Genomic DNA, 20,981 nt, shown 5'->3' with positions numbered 1-20,981 from the left:
CTCTCTTTATATATATAGGTTATATGACTGCAACAATAATGGGAACTGTATGTTGTACATATAATTTTATTAATTGATTTCAGTTTCATATCTTACACTTGGCTGTGGTTTGTTATTAGGTAGTACACACACAAGTTATTTTAAAATAATCAGCCTAGAATGAATGTTTATGAGCTAAATTCACAGTACTGGAAGTACATTTGAGAACTTCAAGTTGTAATACTGACATTAATATTAGTAAAATAATACACCATGTCATGGAGTCATGAATTAAAATGCTTTCTAACTGTAAATTGTAACATGTTTTCAAGAGTGGCTGAGCAAAATGCATTCAACAGCCAGATGCAGAGGTTTAGTCACTGCTGACTATTGTTTCTGGCTAGCCGTCAATTCCCCAGAGTGACGAAGCATTAGCTGGACATGCTGCGATATTTACATAAGCCTGACACGCTCTCGAAGGAAAATCCTAAACATGGCTTTAACTTCCTGCTCAGTGTGAAGAAATGATTTTATATATATAGAAAAAATTTATTTTGTGGGGTGGGTGGGCGGGTTGGGGGATGACAGTTAGCAGATACACCACCAGTTATCCAGTGACAGATAACTGGACTGGATAACTTGAACAGCAGATTGAACCTGTGAATAGATAAAATACTTCCAAGAAATTCAGGTATGACTGGTGTTTTTATGATGAACATAGGGCTAAGATTATGGAAAGGCTTACCACTTGAAATTAGTCACCACTAATAAATCTAGTTTAAAAGCTTGGTTGTAAACATTTGTATTCTTTGGCTTTTAATTTACAGTGTTGATGTCTTCTGGGTTGTTTTAATGTGATGCATTATTTAAAAAATTATATCCTTTGAATTTTTCATGACGTTTTAGTACTTGTAAAATGCATTAAAAATACAAGGAATGCATGGTCTGACAACTGTGAAAGATGTATTTTATACACATTACTGTATTGTGTTAATCAATGCAATGCCTAGTAGATGTAACACCCATAACTTCAGTTCTGTTAGTCACATGTACCTGAACTTAATTAGTGTCCACAGAATACACCAAAAATGACTCAAAATGCAGCCACATCCTGTAACAAACACGCCTGCTGTTTTTAGTGAGCAACACACCATAATTCACCATCTAAACACTGGTAAATAAATGCATTTAAATCAAATGTATAGAATTCTTTACAGAATCTATAATCACAAATATTACAATATAATTTATTGCAAAGGATAATAAAATGTCAGAGGTCTGATTATGTTATCGTCAGCTTTGACCTTTGTTGTGCAAACTTCATCTGTAAGCTTTGTGCGCCTATGTGTGAGTCTGTTACTACATTTAGGTAGTGGTCAATCTGGAACATCTCATTACATCTTATTGGCTTTCCAGGAGAGGTAAGAGTTCCAGGCAACAGCCACGATCTGAACAACAGCCAATCTGAAAAACACAAGCATGAACATATTACTGTATTAGAAGTCATTTATTTATAATGAATGTGACCAAATGCAAATATCACATTCATGTCTTAAAACATAAATACAGAAAACATTACATATCCAGATGGTTTCCAGGTGTGTGTGTGTGCGTGTATAGATACAGATAGATTGACTCTAGTTGTTAATCCCAGCGTGGAAGTTCAGCTGCCAGAAAGCAGTAGCATCAAACAACCCACAAACAGAAAAATCTGTTTTAAAACTCCCAATAGTCAAAATGAAAACAAGAGCCCAATTAAAAAGATTTCAAAAGTTTCTCAGCTTTGTTCCCTTTAATAAGCTTTCATAATGCTGCTGTGCCACACACTGTGTAGCAGAGGCACGTCCTGTACGTTCTTTTCCCAGTGACGCTCTTAAATCTCCAGCGCTGCTGGATTAGTGCCCTGCTGTAATGGATGCATTATCATTATCAATGATCACTTGACTTTTGAGGGCTAAAAAGGGTAGTTTAAAGCCAGAGCTTTACCTGTGGTGGAGAGGGATGAAATAAAAATTGGCGATCTGCACTGGAGGCCAAAGCTGGAGAAATTAAGAGACGTTGCATTAAATGGAACATTAATGAATGAACTGGAGAAAGAAAAAGAAAACAGTGTCAAGCACAGCAGGAAAACACTTACATAGTAATTGGAGATCAAGGCATCCATGTAGTCCTATTGAGATGTGGAAAATGAAGAGTAAATATGATTAATTTTCAATAATATTATGTTTTTATATTAAGCCACCAGAACAGCCATTGTGGCAGAAAACAGATTTTATTCAGTCTAAACAATGTTAGTTCTCATGAATTAATTTTAGGAAAAGTTTCATAACTAGCATTTGAACTGAATAATAAAATATATTGTGTTATATATAAGTGTTTCTGAGCCTGCTGCTTGTTCCTATCCAATGTTCCTTGTAATATTTAGATCAAATTGACACTACTTCAAGCATAAGCTGAAGGACTATGTGAGTACCTTAATACCAAATTTTAATTCATATAATTTTCATGCAATTCAAATGAATCATGCTGTTGCAAAGACCTATATCAGAACCATGACAGACACTTTTACAGATCTGGGGAAGGAACCTACATGAAAAAAAACCCTGTATATTATATTATTTACTTTCTAGTCAAAGAATCCAGAACAATTTACATGCTTTTCACAAAAATATTAAGAAACACAACTGCTTTCAACAGAGTTTGGAGTAATGGCTATTGAAAATTCTGACATCAAAAGGAATAAATTACATTTTAAAATAAAATAGAAAAACAGCTACTTTAAATTGTAATATTTAAAATATTACTGTTTTAACTGTATCATATATATTTTAAAGCAGCCTTGGTGAGAGGTGAGAGGCTTCTTTAAATTGATATATATATATATATATATATATATATATATATATATATATATATGATTACATTATAATATATGTGTGTGTACTGTGCATATTTATAAGTATATATAAATATACACCCACACAGATGTTAATTTAAGAAAAATACGTAGTATACATTTATATGTAATGTACAACATAAATATGAATATACACACATACATAAAAATATAAATGTATGTTTTGAATGTGATTAATATATATATATATATATATATATATAATGTCTTCAGTCTGAGTGGTTACAAGTTCTTTTTTCCTCCTCATTAAAAGCTTTTGTTAAATCAGACACAAAAGAGCTTGTTACCTGTTCATTCATGCTTTCATCATGTCATGACTAATGACGCTGGTACCTAAACAGTGAAGAGTGTGTGTTGTAAAAGCTCCACAGCTCTGTCCCACTGCATCAAGCACAAGTCAACACCCTCCTTTCACTGGTGCCATATAAAAATCAAGTCATCTGGAACACGAGGGCCCCTTCCCTGCTAGTGCCATCTTTTGAAAGGTCAACTTAGTGAAGCCAGTATTAGAAACTTGTGCTCCTTCTGTTTGTACTCTTTGCCTTAACAGTTTCTAATTAAGAACGAACAAGGCACAGGCCACCTGAGGTGAAACTACCGCGGGGCTGAAACGTTATGATATTGTTTCTCCCAAGCTTGACGTCACAGGAGTTTAGCCCCTCGGGAAGAAAGAACGTAAAAAAATTTTTTGGACCGTTTTAAATACACAAAGACACAGAACACAACAGGATTGCTAATATGCTATAGCTTTAGAAGTGAGCAACATCAAAGACCAGACAAATCCTGAATGCCCTGGAAGCTGTCCACAGGTAGAAAGCTGCAGGCAACAATGATCAAACCAAAGATTCAGAACCACCCCCAAGACTTAGAGCAATGACAAATATGACTGTGATTTCTCTGTTATAGCACCAGGTTATAAAGCATCAAAAGGCTCATGAGGAGAACAATAATTTGTGGATTTTGAGTTGTTTGTTCTAATCTGGGTTTTTCTGAGAGCTAATGCACACTTAACCTTTCAATCCAATATCAACAGTGGGGCACTCACCACCAGACTAACACCTGATGATGGTGATGTTTCACTTGGTGTTATTTGTTTAAGAAGGATAAAATAGTCAGTGGGGAGATGGCATTTAACATTACTCTACAGACTCAGCATTAGTGATTGTATGTCTTACCCAGTCACACTTGTATAAAGTGTAGGTAAAGTTTATGTTTTATTAATACAGATTTGCTGAGTATATTTATGAAATGTAATGTATATTATAAATGTATTACATACGTAATCAATAAAGTACATACTTCCTTAAGGATGATGCATTTAATTTTTTTGGTTTAAATTGAAAACCCTTTTTTTTTGCTACTTCAATTTGGTGCCACTACTGGTAAAGAAATTACACACTTTACCTTTAAACTGAACTGAAGAAAAAAAACCCATCACATTAAAAACTTTGTTTTGATCAGAATTAAATTTCACAGAAAATTTATTTTTTAATTTCAGGTTTTATATCAAAATAAAAGAAAAAAAAAACTGAAGGAGAGACAGAAAAAGTAAAAGAAAATAGAAAAGAAAAGAAAAAAATGTGAAAAGAAAAAAGTAAAAAGAAAAAAAATCAGAAATGAAGGATAAAATGAATAAAGAAAAGAAAGGAAAAAGGAAAGTAAAAAAAAAGTAAAAAAAAAAATGAAACAAGAAAAAGAATGAAACGTACAAAAAAAGATAAAGTAAAGAAAAAGTAAAGAAAGAAAACAAAGAATCAAAAAGAAAGTAAAAAAACTAAGAAATTTAATAAAAACAACAGAAAAGTTCAAATAATATAAAAAAGAAAAAAAAAGACATGCTGATCTTTATATAACGGTACAGCCATCATCCATTGAAAAATCCAGATGAGTTGAAGGTCTTTTCATTTAGCAGCTGCATTTGTTCTGAAGCGACATTCAGTTCACTAAGCCAAGTGCAGTTTCCCTGGAGACACCCTCTGGGCTAAGTGCCTCAGACACAATCAGAATACCAGTTCACATATGAACTGTCCAATTCACAGGCCATACCCACCCCAGATCAAACCCATGACCTTTCCATTACTCCACCAGAGCTTTAACCAGTAAGCTACTCTAATGAGCGTCAAAACGCTGCCATTCCAGCAGCAGAGCGTCGTTTACTTCTGTTTTAAAGGGCACTACTGCGAGCAGCCTCCGAACTCTGATCTGTCACTCTTGCTCCACCAACTGCCTGACCTATAGTCACTATAAACAAAAGGTAGACGCTGCCCACGACATGCCAAGAGTTTTAATCAGCACCAAAGGACCGGTTTAAACCAAAAACAGCCCTACTAATAACCAACAGATACAATAATGCATCGGAGTGGGATTCTTTAAGTCGAGGCGCAGAGTAGCATAACTAAAGGCGTTTTTAGTGATTGGCTTTCAGCTCGCATTTCTCTGCTTGGCTTAATGAGCGCATTTATCATTAGCCTTCCATCTTTTCTGACATTTAGGTGACTGACCTTTCAGTCTCATTTTAACACAGACACCTTTCCTACATAAATAATTGATGGCACCACTCAGAGACAATGCTGCGTCAACCATTGTTCCTACAAGTCCATGAGTCACTACTCGCAGCTCTCCGTCCCTTCATCTTTCTAATCCCGGAAATACCCTCCAATTATGGAGTGCCAATATAAGGGTCACAAGACAGAAGGCTGGTGTGAGAGTGGACTTTCAGGACAACTGACGGAGTTTCAACAGATGTGCTTTGGCAGCACGGGCAGTTTTACACCTTTATGCCTGAAAATATAAGAATCTTTGGTAGCCCTTACTTAAAAGGCTTTATGTATATTGCATTATAAAAGGTTATTAAAGGGTATAATTACAAACGAGAAACAATAAAAGCAATCAAAACCAACAAAAAAGCAATAATATGTAAGTGCTGTGAAAAGTCTCAGTCAGCCTAACACAGCATGTAAGGTTTTTTATGTAATAAATAAAAAGAAAACAAGTACATAGAAAAGAAAAAAAGCATAGGAAATACTAGCGTAAGAGGATCTTTTTTAATAAAAATAGAACAAGTCAAAAGAATAGAGACTTCTATTGTTATGGGCCACTTGTTTGATTATTAAACATTAGAAAACATGTAGTTAGAAAAGAAATAGAATAGAGAGTGCAAGTGTTAAAGTGTCAAATGTTTTTTTAAATAAAACAATAACAATAATTAATATGACGAGATATACAATATTTTATCTCATATATATTATGTTATATTTTTATTAATTATTATATTGATTACTCTGTATTTAATAGTTATTTTATATTTTATTTGTATATCAATGATGGAGGAAGAAATAATCAATAATTAATACAATAGAAATAATGATGTTGTAGTCATTCCAATACAATGCTAAATTAGCATTTTCATTTTAGATTTTGTGAAAAATTCACATTTTGAGCCTTTAATGTTCAGTGTTGGTATTTAATTCAGGTTTGTGATAAAAACTGACCCTTTTGAGTTTGGTCACATTCTGTTCCACAGTCAGTCCATTGAGCGCTCCAGATATTCCCAGAAAAGCACCCAAGAAACACGGAGCAAAGCCCACCTATGGAAATACAAAGATCTGATAAGAACACGTATCTATCTACTTTATAGAAACCTTCTCATTCATTTTAATATTTTTTAAAATATTTTTATAATTATAATAAATACCATTGTAAGTCTAATCCAGCCTAGCTGTTAATTTATAGACTACTGCTTCACATATTCACATCTGATGAAATATACATATCACATGTTGAAAGCCATCAAGGACACAATGGGAGACTGATCTAGCCATTTATTATTAGCACACTAGACCACTGGAATTCCTTCCTGTGTGGTTTTCCACAAGACATCCCAAAAAGATTTATTAAACCAATCAAAAATGTGTCAAGCGAAACTAAAAACAGCCCCTTTGATTTTCCTTTGACTTTCAGGTACAAAGTATGTTTTATAAGTTTTATTTAGTTTAATTTGCAAGTGAAAGGAAAACTTAATATCTTTTTTGTGTCTTTGATACACTGTAATTATACATTTGTAATATTAATTAACTACATGTATTTATCTACTCTAATGTTAGGGTTAGAATGATGGTGTTATTTAGGGTTAGCTCCATGTAATTACGCAGAATTTATTGTTATTACTATTGTAAGTACATTAGTATTACCATATTTTGTTGTGGAAAAATAACTTGGGAATGCATGTGAAGTGGTATAGGGAATGAAATAAAGCTGTGAACATGCCAACAGTACCTGGAACTTGACTGTGGGAATCTTTTTTGTAAAATACTATGAATAAATCATGCTTCGCTAATTGAAATATTCACTTACTCAATAACATCTGAGGACCTCTTTAAAGTTTAAACAGCTGTTGTAAGCCTCTCAATAAAACAGAATTAAATACCTACAGACGAAAGCAACCACACACACACACATACACACACACACACACAACCACAACCACAACTTGTCGCTGGCTGTGCTGGCTTTTAGAAATTTAGAAAGTGGGTCTCTAAAAATAGCCCTAGAATCTCTTTACTGAATAAATGTAGGAGAGCAGGCTGGCGTTGGAAGCGCTGTTGTTTGGGTGTAATCCGGTGATGGGGAGAGGGCCTGTCTTGCATGCCTTTGTCCGCTTCATCCTGTACATTCATTCCACCAATCATGTAAACAATGACTTATGCAAACACTCATTTGTTTGACTGCCCATCAGAGGATGGATTACTTGACATGCATGAAGGGAGAGCTCAGATGGGATCCCCAAAAGGGATAAAGCACGTAGCAACAGCAATAAATAGAAGCTCCTAAAGCACATAACATGTGTCTGCATACTCAACAAAGACACGGCAGTCAGCCCTTGGGACAACTTTCCATGAGTGCATTTATGACTAAAGATATTTTAAAACATATCAAATACTGAGGTCTGACTTTATATTTGTTGTTTCATATTAATTTTATTAATACTGTTGTGGAGTGATGATGTGATGGGGAGAAGAGGGAGAACAGTATGGGAAAATGACGCAGGCCGGATTTTAAATATAATTTTGATGAAATCCAGGAGCTTTCTGACCCTGTATAGACAGCATTAGAACCATGTTCAAGGCCCAGAAAGGTAGTTAGGATATCATTAAAATAGTACATGTGGCATCAGAGGTTCAACCATATTTTTATGAAGCTGCAAGAATACTGTGTGTACAAAGAAAACAAAATTAACAACTTTATTCAACAATTTCTTCTCTTCCAGTCAGTCATCACCACTACCATTCATGAGAGTACCATGACACATATATAATACAAAATGCTTTTAATGAAGCAACTCAATGTTCCTTCATTCCGAAGTCTAAAGTGATGTTTTCAAATTAGCAATGAACTAGAAGCTTGGGCTCAGCTATTAAACTGTCAACTTTAGATTTGAATCTGTGGCGGAAAGAAGGATTTCTACAGAAAAAGGGGCTTTTAAAGGCACTCCGTTATAGTTTCTTATGTATTTACACATTCGTGCCATCAAACTGTTGTATAAACAATATCACGCTCATATAGACGTGAGCTACAGCTGTATATCGGCACACTGCGATACTCGAATGGCCGATATACAGCCATATCTTACATCATCTCATGTGATATTGCTCATTTCTACTGGATTCTTTTGGGGATTGTGTATGTATAAAAACATAATAAACATACACACACACACACACACACACACAAACAATTACTGCAATACAATGCACATATGCTCACCTGATCAACAAGCATTTTCTTCAGAGCAGCACCACCAGTACCACCAGTAACAAGTTTGTCCAGCACCTTGTACCATCCACCAACCACTGGACCCTTCAAAACACAGACAACTTCACTTAACTCATCTCACATGTGTGTAGCACTTCAAACACTTCAGTAAACAATCATGAACACGAGCCCAGAATCTTGAGGCCGTGCCAGTGGTTTCATTTGTTCATGATGTGATTATGAAAACAGCGGGCAGTAATTAGCTCCAATCCCCTGTGAATTAATGAGCTTTCTTTAGGTTTCCCATTGTGGTTTCAGTCTGGGCCTAATTAACAAACTGATCAATACATGTGTCCCCTAAGGGTGTTCCAGTCAACAATGACAACTGAATTCTTCAGTAAATCTCTCTTTTAATGCAATTATAATTTGCGGTTTAGCAGCATCAATGTAAAATCACCCACCGATGGCAAATTATGCATATGGGCATCTTTAACAAACAGCTGTGTGCTTGTTTAAGAAGATGCCATTCTTCAATGTATAGTGAATATATAGAAGCTCTATGTTGTCTTTCTAAATTCTTTCCTGTCCTTTTAGCAAAACAAAGGATGCCATGACACATTAAATAATTAATATCAAGCTTCTGCTTCATTCGGTTGATTGGGCAAGAAGAACTTTATAACCCTATACTGCTAAAATAAAATGGGTACGTCAGAAATTCAACAATTATAGCTCAATGGACAGAATCTTTCTGAGATTTCATTTCAGGAGATGCAGGACAAATTTCAGCTGAAGTTCTGACCTGTGGTTCAGTCTTTTGTTCTAACAGCAGTGAAACAGATTTTACTGCACTAATAATAACGATTAAGGTCTGATGTTTAAAAGGTTGAATCGAGTGTGCTCTGGCTTGTAAAAGCTTTGAATCATACAGGCCATTTGCAGATTAGACCTCAAGTCATTTGGACAGAACTATTGCATTAGTGCTTTGTGTGTGTGTGTGTGTGTGTGTGTGTGTGTGTGTGTGTGTGTGTGTGAGGGAGGGAGGGAGTGAGTGAAGAGCGGGGTGCTCAATATATCAATCACTGTGTGCATGTCAATCACTGTGCAACTTCATTACCTGTTCCAACCATAGGCTGTAAAACAAATATGGACGTAGTGTCCGTGACGTCACCCATAGACTCCTCAATAGCGGTTTTGAAGCCTAAAGTGTGCAGAGCGGGCCGTCGCCATCGCGCGACTCTCCCGGATAATCGAAAATGGGCAAAAAGGCGGGAGCTGAATGCTGAAGCCACGCCCACCTAGCGCGACGGCATTGTCAGCAGCGGCAATCCACCTGTCACTCAAGTGGCCACGCCCTTAATTATGCAGAACCTTAAGGATTAATATAATTTAAACGGAGGAGTTATAAAAAAATTCACCCTCCTCACAGTTGTCATGAAGGGCAAAATTAGCAATATAGACCAAAAGCATTTTTTGAACCAGGCTGTAAACATGTTTCTTTCTGCTGTAAAGTTGGGCATTTTAACATGGGGAGTCTATGGGACTGACTCCCTTTTGCAGCCAGCCTCAAGCGGCCAGTCGATGAATTGCAGTTTTAGTCACTTCCTTATTGGCTTCACGAGAGAGAGCGGGAGGTTGCCGCTCGGTTCCAACAAATGACACCCTACACACATGATCTTTGATGGTCATAACACAACAGATCTTTAATCATTTGAATTCTCTGACATTCTGCAACATTTTTTGTTTTGTTTTTGCCTTTTTAAGTTTTATTTTATTTGTTTATAAGTATTATCCAATGTAAAGCAAAGAGCAAAGGTTTCGCTGGTTGACATGGGGAGTTGCTAAAACCTAATCTGATTTCATATATGAAAAAAAAAAGCTGTTTTCAATCCTAGGTTGAAATATTGAGCCCTTTGGCAAAAAAAAAAAAAAAAATCACATGATTTGCCCATGTGTGCAAGTTTTTTGTAGGTTAAAATCTTTTACATAGTTATAAACCAACGTTAAAAAAGGGATAAAAAAAAAATGGGTTCAACAGTGCAGGATGCAACAGTGATCAAAATGACAGAAAAGACTCTTTTTCAAATAATGCTATCCTTTCGAGCTTTCTATTAATCTCCCTGGGAAATGTATAAATGTGTCAATAATGAGATACTGTTCTTGAGTACCAGATCAGCATATTAGAATTATTTCTGAAGGATCATGTGATGGAGGACTGGAGTAATGATGCTGATTCAAATTCAGCTTTGCATCACAGTAAAAATCCCCTTTTAAAATATATAAAAATATACATTTATCAAGTTTTAAATTGTAATAATATTTAGCAATAATTAATGTATTTGTGATCAAAGAAAATGAATCCTTTTTAAGCATAAAAGGCTTCTCTCAAAAACATTAAAAAAACTTACCAACCACAAACTTTTGAACAATGAGAATTGTAATAAAACCATTCTAAGACCACTGAAAGAGTATAAAAGTAAAAAACAGAAGTTAAATTACATCAGTAACATGCTGGAAGATCTCAAGAGAAACTCATAAGGAAACTGTATCACAGAGGAGACTTACGACAAAGAAGAAGCCAATGCTCATCATCTTGGCAGTGCGTCTCACGCTGTGATTGGCCAGTCCACGGCGCTCAATCAGCTGCTGGGAGATGACATCACCAACACCCACCAGAGAGCCTGGAAGAGAGGGAGTCAAAATGGAGTGAGAGAGAGAGAGGGTGTCAGTCTGGCATCTGTTTGCCCCCACTGCCCAGCGTGAAGACCCACACACAGGTAACCACGCCAGGGGCAATTGACAGGAAACACTAACTAGTTTTGCCGCCCCATTCACTATCTACCGACTGATAGATGAGATGTGCCTGCTGTAAGTTGGTATAACAATTATTGAATTTGTGACCTTGATGCTATCAATGACACTATCTTTCCCTTTTTTTTAAATTAGCACTATTATTCAGCAAAAATGCAAGCAAACAAATCACGGGAAAGACATTTATGACATTACAAAAGTTTTCTATTTCAAGTAAATGCTGTTCTTATTTTTCAAGTAATTATCAAAGAATGAAAACAAAAATAAATAGCACAACTGTTTTCAACATGAATAACAATAGAAATGGTTCTTGAGCACTAAATCAGCATATTATAATGATTTTTGAAGGATCATGTGACACTAAAAACAAATGTCTATAGATAATTCAGCTTTACCTTAACAGCAATACATTTTGAAACATATTCAAAAAAATATTTTAAATTGTAATTAAATTTCACAATATTACAGAGATGTACATAGAAGACTTAGGCTAATAGAAAACATAAAAAATATCTTACAGACTCCAAATGTTGTATGGTGCTGTGATTTGTTGTTGTGTTTCTATAATTCTTCAATGTTTCAAACACTTATTCATTACTAAATGTAAAAAAAAAAAAACAGCAGAGGACTTTAAAGACTTTAAGAAATCCATCTATTCACCCCACAATGACCTTTAAATGTCACATTGTAAATTTCACATTGCGTTGAGACCCCCTTATGAACACCACAGGGGGCTGTTTCCTAATAGCAGGGACAGATGTTATCCTGTAAAACACGATTAGTCAGACAAGCCATGCAATTCATTTCTGAGAACACTATGGAAACATTTTAAGGTAGAAAGTTCTACCAAACTCTTATTCATTCATCAAAACCAGTTTCAAACGTTCCATGATTTGCCTTAAAAGAGATGCAAGGTATATTTAAAAATAAAATTATATATCATATACACAGCACATATGAAGCAAAAAACAAAACAAAAACAAATATTTATAGGCAAAACAGCTTAATTGCTTTTAATTTACATTTTTCATAAGTTTCAATTCTATTAATTTTGACAATCCAGCCTTTAATCATATAATTAGACGTTTATTTGAAGTGAAAAAAAGTGAAAAATAAAAGCATTCTGCAAAAAAAATTTACAAAAAAATCTGTGCAGTTTTGCCTCAGACACCAAATATTTTCCCTCTTTATACACCAATTTGAAAAGCCTTCAGAGATAAGCACTGTACAATGGCACTATGAATACATCTATGTATAAATTAATCTCAAAGTGTTTAAATTGAGAGTTTAAAAAGTGTGTGCGCAAGAATGTGCTTGTGTGTTCATCCATTCATCCTTGAGGAAACACTGAATGAACAGAAGCTGTTGTATATGAGTGATGGAAAGCTTTAGATAGACTGCAGCTCATGACTTGAGCGCGCGCGCACACACACACACAGTCTGCCAATCACATTGACAGAGCTGTTTCCTCCCAACTGCTGGAAATGTCACAGGTCTCCTTTCTCTTCACACACATTTCGATCGTCTGCAGTCAAACCTGTAAGGGCAGCAAATACAGCCATGCATTATGCATGTGTGCATAAACAGAGAGCTCACTGGATATTGACATGTATCGGAAACCCAAAATGAATACAAACCTCAATAAAAGACACCAAAACCAATGGAACTCATCACAAAGATGGTTTCTTTCCTTTTTTTTCTTTCCTGTCCTGTGAGGACCCTTTTTTGCTTTCTTCTTAAGAGCCATGAGAAACAGGCATGTTAAATTAATGTTCAAGGTCTTGGATTTCAATGATTAAGAAAACTGCATTTTCAAAGGAAAAATGTCCATATCTAAATTCACACAGAGGAGATGATAATGAAGAACACCATAAAAACCAATCATTAAATATTATTAGATTTTAAAAACAACAATAATCCAGAATAATCAAAGTTTCCAAATTTGTTAATTAAAAAAAATAATACATTTTATATGATTAATGATTAATAAATACCAGTAGGTAATAAAGTTGTTTTAAAAGTTTAACCATTACTTAATCTCATTAGTAAAAAAAAATGATGGGCATGCTATAGAACCTCAGTCAGGTGAATCAACTTCTGATAAGTGAGCTCATTGTTCAAAACACATGTGAGCTGGACAGAAGCCGCTATTGTACACAGCATGCTATAGTAGGAGGCCGTTGTGAGATGAAATGCCTCGGAGAGGAGGATGCTGGGAACTCTGGTCTCTCTCCAGCAGGTTGTTAACGGGCACAGTGGGGGGATCCACCAACAGAAAGACTGTCACGCTCTCACTCAACCCCACACAAACACAGCGGGTGAAGCCTCTTCTGATCTGTGAGAGAAACGCACTGCAAGACTCTCTGATCAAATTTTACAAACTACGATGTCTTCTGAGAGTCGTCCTTGTGCCTCACCACAAGCACTGACGCAGTGACTCAGTGTTATGACATGACTAAGTGTACATAGGCACTGGACTGATGGTACCAGGAGTGGGTTTGTGAGACTAACACTGCTTCGAGATTATCTGTTTCTTCAGAAATACCATTGAGTTCACAGAAAGCCCTGACTAAGCCGCAAGTTTGCAAACCTTTGAAGTTCAGATGGGATAAATATTTTCTGCATTTCACAGAGATACAATAGAATGAAAATTAGGGATAAACACATTGGTTTCAGCCAATACTTGCAGGGTTTTAAATGAGCTATTGGAGGCCTCTGTAATCTGAACATATTTTATCAGCCTTTCCCACAATTTAAACAGCATTTTCTTAAAAAAAAAAAAAAAAAAGGAAGAAAAAGAAAGAGAATTTCAGAATTTCCATATTGATGCATGCCTAACTATACACTATAAAATTAATGACAACTATATAAAGTAAAGCTTTTTATGGTGACAGCAGTGTTTCTACATCAACACCCCAGATATCTAAACACAGACAGTGTCTGTTACTCATTATGCTTCACCTTGACTGGCTAAACTGCAGGATCCTTAAAAAAAAATGTCTACAGCCAAATACAGAACTGTCAGGAACGGAGCCACACATAAAAAAAAAATGCAGCTGCCTTTAAATTTAGAGGACAGCTGATTCCTCGCACTTGCCCAAATATCATGGTTTACAAAGGACATTCTGCCTTAACGACAGAGCCCGGCGAAGCAACATAGCCCCTTTTAAGTGACCTAACCTTTTCATAAAATGTCAAGGAAAGACTAATAATCCAGTATAGCAGACTGAAAAAAGCCAGGAACCTTTGCCATGCTTTTACTGGGTCATCTTATCAAAACAGCACCAGCTTATTGATCATGGTAGGCAGAACCAAGCAGACAGGAGGGCAAAGGCTGAGTGAGAGCTAACAGCATGTTGTGAGGTGATAATAAACACTTATGTTTTCCACTTCTTGCTTCAAATTGACGTTAACAAGTTGAGAAGCACCGAAGAGTATACTCTTAAAAGATCGGTTAAGAACAAACAGTCCAAAGAAGACCCTTTTACATTTGCTTTTATCTTTGGAGTCTGAAAACAGGTGGTTATTTAAAAGCTATATTCTATAGTCTCTGATTACAATGACAATTTATTCCTGTTATGGCAATGTTGAGTTTCCAACAGTCAACACTGCTATTATCAGTGTTGAAAACAGTTGTGCTGCTTAAAGGTATAGTTCACACAAAAATGAAGATTAGCTGAAAATTTGCTCACCATCAGTGTATGGGTGCCAACAGAATGAGAGTCCAAATAGCTGATAAATACATCATAATAATCTACAAGTAATCAACACACCCATAGTCCATCAAATCACATCCTATGAAGTAGAAAACTGCATGTTTGTAATAAACAAATTCATTATTAAGAGTCTATTGGTGTAATACTAAATTTTCCCAGATCTTTTCCGATATAGAAACAAACCCATCTACATTTTGGATGATCTGATAGTGAGTAAATTTTCATTTTTTGGGTAAACAATTCCTTTAAAACAAATGTGTAGAAACCGTGATTAGTGAATAAAACTTATTTGAAATAGAATGTTTTTTTTTTATTTGATATCATCTTTGGACCCAAAACCATGAATAATAGGTGCTTAAAAGTTACTGTATATTCAGGGTCCCTGATTACAATGAAAACAGCAGATTCAGAGAAAGAAAACGCCCATTTATCTATATTAACAAAGACAACGACCCCATCCAACCATAAACATGGTTGTTTGTCATTATGCTGTGCCAAATAAAATGCAATTTACCACACACTCAGGTGCAATCTGCCCCGTACCTCGTGCCAACTGGAGTACGGCACTCATCTATACTAAATGCATCTTGAAATATGCTGATGTCAGCACAATACTTCCCACCGTCTGTCCTTGAGGGAGAGTCTCCAGGGAAGAACAGCCCTGATTGACGCATCTTGCGCTTAGTGAAATTATCTGTGATCAATTTGGCAGGAATCTATCTGCAGCCAGCACCTTCTCCACAGGGACCAGCAGGCAGGGTCTGGCAACCCAACCCATTTAGCTGATGAGACCAGTTTGACATGGCTTACCTGGGTTACAGTAAACATATTCAAGCCTCATTCGTTCAGATTTGCCCTCTTTGGATGACATTGATTTTTTCGGTTCTACATTTAGCTCAGATTATGGGGTTAATGCATCGTTAATGACTTGAAAACGGAAATGTAGCGACTTCATCCCCTCCATCCATTCATTTATTCATTCGCTTATTAATCTCTTCCTCTTCACATCTCTATCTGTTATAAATAAATCCATTTATCACTTCAACCAAATGCATCAGTTAAAGCTGAAGGATGTAATTTCTGCACCACTAGTGGCAAAAAACAGAAATGCAGAAATAATGGCTACATACTTATCACCCTGTATTGTGCCGCAAAGTGGATTTCACAGACAATTCATCCATTTTAGTGAGATTACAAAACTTAATGTACTTAATGTAAGTGAATATCAACACATCACTTCACAGGAAGTGGTGAGTTTGACTAAAATAAACTCTGTGAAAGGCTTTTGATTACAATAATTAATCACAGTTTGCATGCAGTTGTTACAGGGGTATAAAGTGTACATACACTTTTTTTTAAAAACAAACAATTAGGCTACTATTATAAAACCAGCAAGAAATATTTTTAAATAAATGCTGCTCTTTTTAACTTCATATTCATCAAAGAAAACAAAACTCATGCTTTTCATTAAAAAAAAAAACACATGCAGCAAAACTGTTTTCAACATTAATAAGAATAGAGATATTCCTTGAGCACCAAAACAGCATATTAAAATGATTTCTGAAGGATCATGTGACACTGAAGACTAAAATAATGATGCAGTTTTACCATCACAGGAATAAATTATATTAAAAATGAATAAAAGCAATATTATTCACAATATTACTGTTAACATTTTTTGATGACATAAATGCAGCCTTTGTGTGAGTACAAGAGATTTAATTCCAAAACATAAAAAAATAAATAAAAACAATTGAATGGTAGTGTATAATTAATATAACTATACATTTATCTTTAAATTAAACAACAGATGTTTAGTACCCAATTTAGGCCTTTCAATGAAATGTTTCATGTTAATTAGATGTATAATGATAAATGACTAAAATTAAACTTTAAAACAATAACTCTTTTTAAATAATTTTCAAACCAACAACTCCCCCGTCTGCCATTGGTTGCCCAAACAGATAGCCCCACCCTAGACTCACCCCATTGGTTGAGATGGTCAGGATGGTCAAACGACCTACAAATAGTTGCCTCTTTATATTAAACTGTCATATGAAAAAGTAGACCCAGTTCAACTTTGGGAGAAAAAAAAAAAACACACTTAACCTTGAACCTCCAATTCACTGAAGTTTTTTTCACCTTGCCCAGAACGCCAAGTTTTATTGCATTCGATTTATTTGAAGGTAAGATCATGTCCCTCGCTCTGTGAATAAGCGCTGGTTCACATCACTGAGAAAACATCCAGTTATTATTTAATTTTGAAATAACCCCGCTTCCCTCTCGTTTAAAGCATCTTGCTCTCTAATATTAAACCTATACCCATAGGGCTAAAGTTTCTATAAATATTCAAGTCCTCTTCCACAATTGGAAAACAAAAGCGATGAATCATAACTCATGCCTGTAATCTTGATTACATAAATTTAGTATCCTCAGTTCTCAGTGACATGAGGCCACTGGTGATTTTAAGCATTTCGGCCAAGTTGTCAGTGCCAGTCTAGCCAAGTACTAATTAATCCTAATGCTACAGTTTGCATGACTCACAAATTACACCCAGCAGCTTGTTTAAGCAGGTTCATTGATTAACAATAACATGCATTCTCATTCACTCATTTTGTTAAACAAAGGGAAAAGATTCCCATCAAATGGGTCTGATTAGTTAATGCACAGTAATCACGCATGCAATTAAAGCTAAATTGTGTAATTTCAGCCCCACTGGAATCATCAAACGGAACTGTGAATTTAGTGATTCAATTTCGTTTTCAAATAGACTTCACACTCCTTGTGCCTGCTGTTATTTAGAAAAAAAAACCTGTATTCTGAAAGACTTAGTATCTTTACATTGTACGCTGAACCCTGACCTCTAAAGATAAATGATTCTTCATGATATGAACCAGACATCATCATAAATGTTCGAACAAGTGTCTTCAATAGAACAACTTAAGACTTTCAGTAATATGTTGTTTTGTGCTTCCACCTTCTGGTAGAATGGTGTAATTGTGGCAAAAAAAAAAAAAAAAAATTTTTCTAAATAAAAACCAAGTTTCTTGAGTGTCACATAATGTGAGCATTCTTTTGTTGATATGAGTTAAAATTAACATTTAATAACATTTAAATCCAAAGCAAAATTTAAAATAATCAAAACAACATCCTGAAATAGACCTCCCCTCTTAAACTATACTCCCACCCCGTATAAACCCACAGTGACAAAGTTCAAGCAAACAGCTAAGATTGTTGCTGAGAAGGGCTTTCCATTGTTTATATGGCTGGACTATTACTGATACTCAAAAACATCTTACGGTTTAGAAGTGCTTGTGCAAACAGGAAAGATAAATATTTAATCAATAGTGTCTGAGATTGGGCTGACCTAAAGGGAATTGGGAACATCAACTACAGGACCACAAAAAAAAAAAAAAAAGTGGTGGAGTGGAGGGTGGAGAGTTTGTAGTTCTTACCAGCGGTTATTATCTGCACTGTCCATGGATGTTTGACCATCAGTGTCTGATAAGATCTCCAAAGGCCCGCCATGTGACAAAGTCTAAAAAAGACACAAGACCATGTGACAAAGTCTAAAAAAAGACATATGACTATTGAAATTACTTGTCCGTAGTTATTGACAGATAAATGAACAAACTTTTTATTTTATTTTATTTATGCAACATCATTTTAGCAACAAATGCTAATCAATAGTTGATCCAAAACTAGTTACTGAATAACTAGATATTCTCTGATGTTCCGAAAAACAAACTCTTTTAATAAGATGCAGTAAAATCTTACAAGGTAGTTCAAATCGAGAGAACACCGGCTCATAGGAGTCATTCATTTTGAACTCGCATTGTACATTTTTGATTCATTAGAAGAATCGGTTCATAAGATTCATTCATTTGGAACTCACGCTTGTACATTTTTGATTCATTAGAAGAATCGGTTCATAAGAGTCATTTAGCGTTGTAGTGCATATTTTAAGATGTGGCGATTTGTAAAATCTCTGTCGAATTTTAAGAGGTTAAAGGGATAGCTCGCCTTAAGATTCTAGTCCCCACTGACTTGCATAGTGTTTTTCTCTCTCTCCATACTACGGAAGTCAATGGGGACCATTAGATGAACTATTCTGATTTTATAAGGTTCATTTGCACAGTGATGAAAGTCTCGCGCTTTGACTTAAAGGCACGTGAAGGTCGCGTGCCACAAATCATAATGAATTTCCAACTAATACGTTTTACGTTTACACAACCGGATAAGGACAATTCTGTTACTCACAACGCAGACATAGAATAATGTTTAATCCACTATACATATTTATTTTCCTTTAATTAATCCAATTTGTCTCGTTGACGTCTCTGAAATACCCATAAAAAGCTTACGCAATTAACGTTACTTTATTTTATAACTCTTGCACAGTCAGTTTTAACCCGTACGGAGACTAAAGTTAGTCCTACCTTGTCACGCAGAGGTGATACAGTGCGTTAAAGAGATGTTGGCGTGGCTGAAATGAAAGCGGTATGACTGCTGCTTTCAAATACTCCAAAAACAAAAGAATGAAAGTGACTTTCGAATATGTTACTTAAGTTTAAACTCATTCAGTCTTGTTTGTACTTTTATCCGGACACCCTGGGAGATGACAATTCATTTTACCCCTAAGTCAACAATATAACATGCTTGAGGTGGTGTGAAGCAACAAGCAAACGCTTCAAAGCCTAGCTGAATATTTTCAAAATAAAAGTCAAGGAAAACTCAAGGAATTCATTTAACTATTAGAATTTTTTAAAGAGGGTTTAAAACCTTAAATGAAAACAATAATTTGAATAATATAATTACCCCTATAAATTATTATGTGTACCTGGAATTAATTTAGAAAAATGAAGGGAAAAACTCTTTGGCTAGACTAATAACAACTGAATGGACATACACTTGTTACACTTACATTTTTGTAATGTTTAAAGGGAGAAAACAGAATTAAGACATACTTATGCACAAACATTTTTATTGTGCTATTTATACATACAGAAAAAAATTACAACAGTCCAGGTCAGTTTGAAGCTCATAAACCGATAATCTAAGTAAATCAGACATATACAGCAAAATAATTACAGTACACATCTCTGGAGAGAAAGAACTTAAATAAGAAAGATAAATATTTTCCCCTGATGATAATGACTATCTCTGCCAATGTAGTTCATTCTGAAATGCAGTACTGAGATTTGATTCAGAATTACAAATAATCAGGCAATAAAATAAAATAAAAAAAAATCACTCTGAAATAAAAACAAAAATATCAGTTCCAATTATAAAACAAACATACAAAGAAAAATAAGACAAATATTTCAATTTCATTATTTTATTTTGTCAAGTGGGATCAAATAGACAGTATTTACTTTAAAATGAATGCCATTGAAATACTGTGCAAACTCCCCTTTAGTTGAGAATGTAGTCAAATTGTTTGTTTCCATAAATTTAAGGGCATCTCAGGTCACCGTATGCACATTTTGGCACAATTACTTTGATCAGGTTTATTAAAAAATTCCATTAGATGACAAGTAACAGTAGAAGTTCAGAAGCGCATGTTTTGCTCTCTTTTTTGGTTTAATTTCTGCTAAAAGTCCTCCAAAATGTTCTTCAATAATTATTTCTCAACTTTTGTTATTACAAATTAATCTGTCATTGCCTCTCCTCAATCAGGCGTGGCAAATAAACAAATTAAAAATAAATATACCTCATCTACATTTTAAAATTCATTTAAAAAAAAGTACATAACAAAACTATAAAACTGACTTTGTTCCCTCAATGGCACTGTAGTGCTAAATATTAAA

The 20,981-nt window shown here is 35.0% G+C and overlaps 1 protein-coding gene and 1 long non-coding RNA gene across 2 annotated transcripts; both read right to left on the bottom strand.

Annotated features, from left to right (window-relative positions):
* Positions 1 to 56: 56 nt before the first annotated feature.
* mpv17 (mitochondrial inner membrane protein MPV17) lies at positions 57 to 19,857 on the bottom strand. Its single transcript, XM_026290221.1, has 8 exons — positions 19,611 to 19,857; positions 18,627 to 18,709; positions 11,210 to 11,325; positions 8,660 to 8,752; positions 6,388 to 6,483; positions 2,117 to 2,149; positions 1,966 to 2,018; positions 57 to 1,443 (listed from the first exon to the last, which is right to left on the bottom strand). The coding sequence occupies exons 2-8, from the start codon at positions 18,697 to 18,699 to the stop codon at positions 1,374 to 1,376; spliced, it is 534 nt and encodes a 177-aa protein (XP_026146006.1). The 5' UTR covers positions 18,700 to 18,709; positions 19,611 to 19,857; the 3' UTR covers positions 57 to 1,373.
* On the bottom strand, positions 11,334 to 16,597 carry LOC113120426 (uncharacterized). The gene is made up of 3 exons (XR_003294624.1): positions 13,532 to 16,597; positions 13,093 to 13,190; positions 11,334 to 12,992 (listed from the first exon to the last, which is right to left on the bottom strand). It is a non-coding gene; the product is annotated as an uncharacterized LOC113120426 (long non-coding RNA).
* Positions 19,858 to 20,981: the final 1,124 nt, after the last annotated feature.

This window comes from Carassius auratus, chromosome 20, assembly GCF_003368295.1.
Source record: "Carassius auratus strain Wakin chromosome 20, ASM336829v1, whole genome shotgun sequence".
NCBI lineage: Eukaryota > Metazoa > Chordata > Actinopteri > Cypriniformes > Cyprinidae > Carassius > Carassius auratus.
Note: the sequence above shows the minus strand (reverse complement) of the source record. Positions and strands in the feature narration are given on the sequence as shown.

Excerpts from the sequence above, each read along its gene's own strand:
- mpv17 (XM_026290221.1), bottom strand. The coding sequence starts at position 18,699 with ATGGCGGGCCTTTGGAGATCTTATCAGACACTGATGGTCAAACATCCA. Across the intron at positions 6,484-8,659 it reads AGAAAATGCTTGTTGATCAG|GTGGGCTTTGCTCCGTGTTT; the intron begins GTGAGCATATGT and ends GTATTTCCATAG. Across the intron at positions 2,019-2,116 it reads CCTTGATCTCCAATTACTAT|CTTTGGCCTCCAGTGCAGAT; the intron begins GTAAGTGTTTTC and ends TAATTTCTCCAG.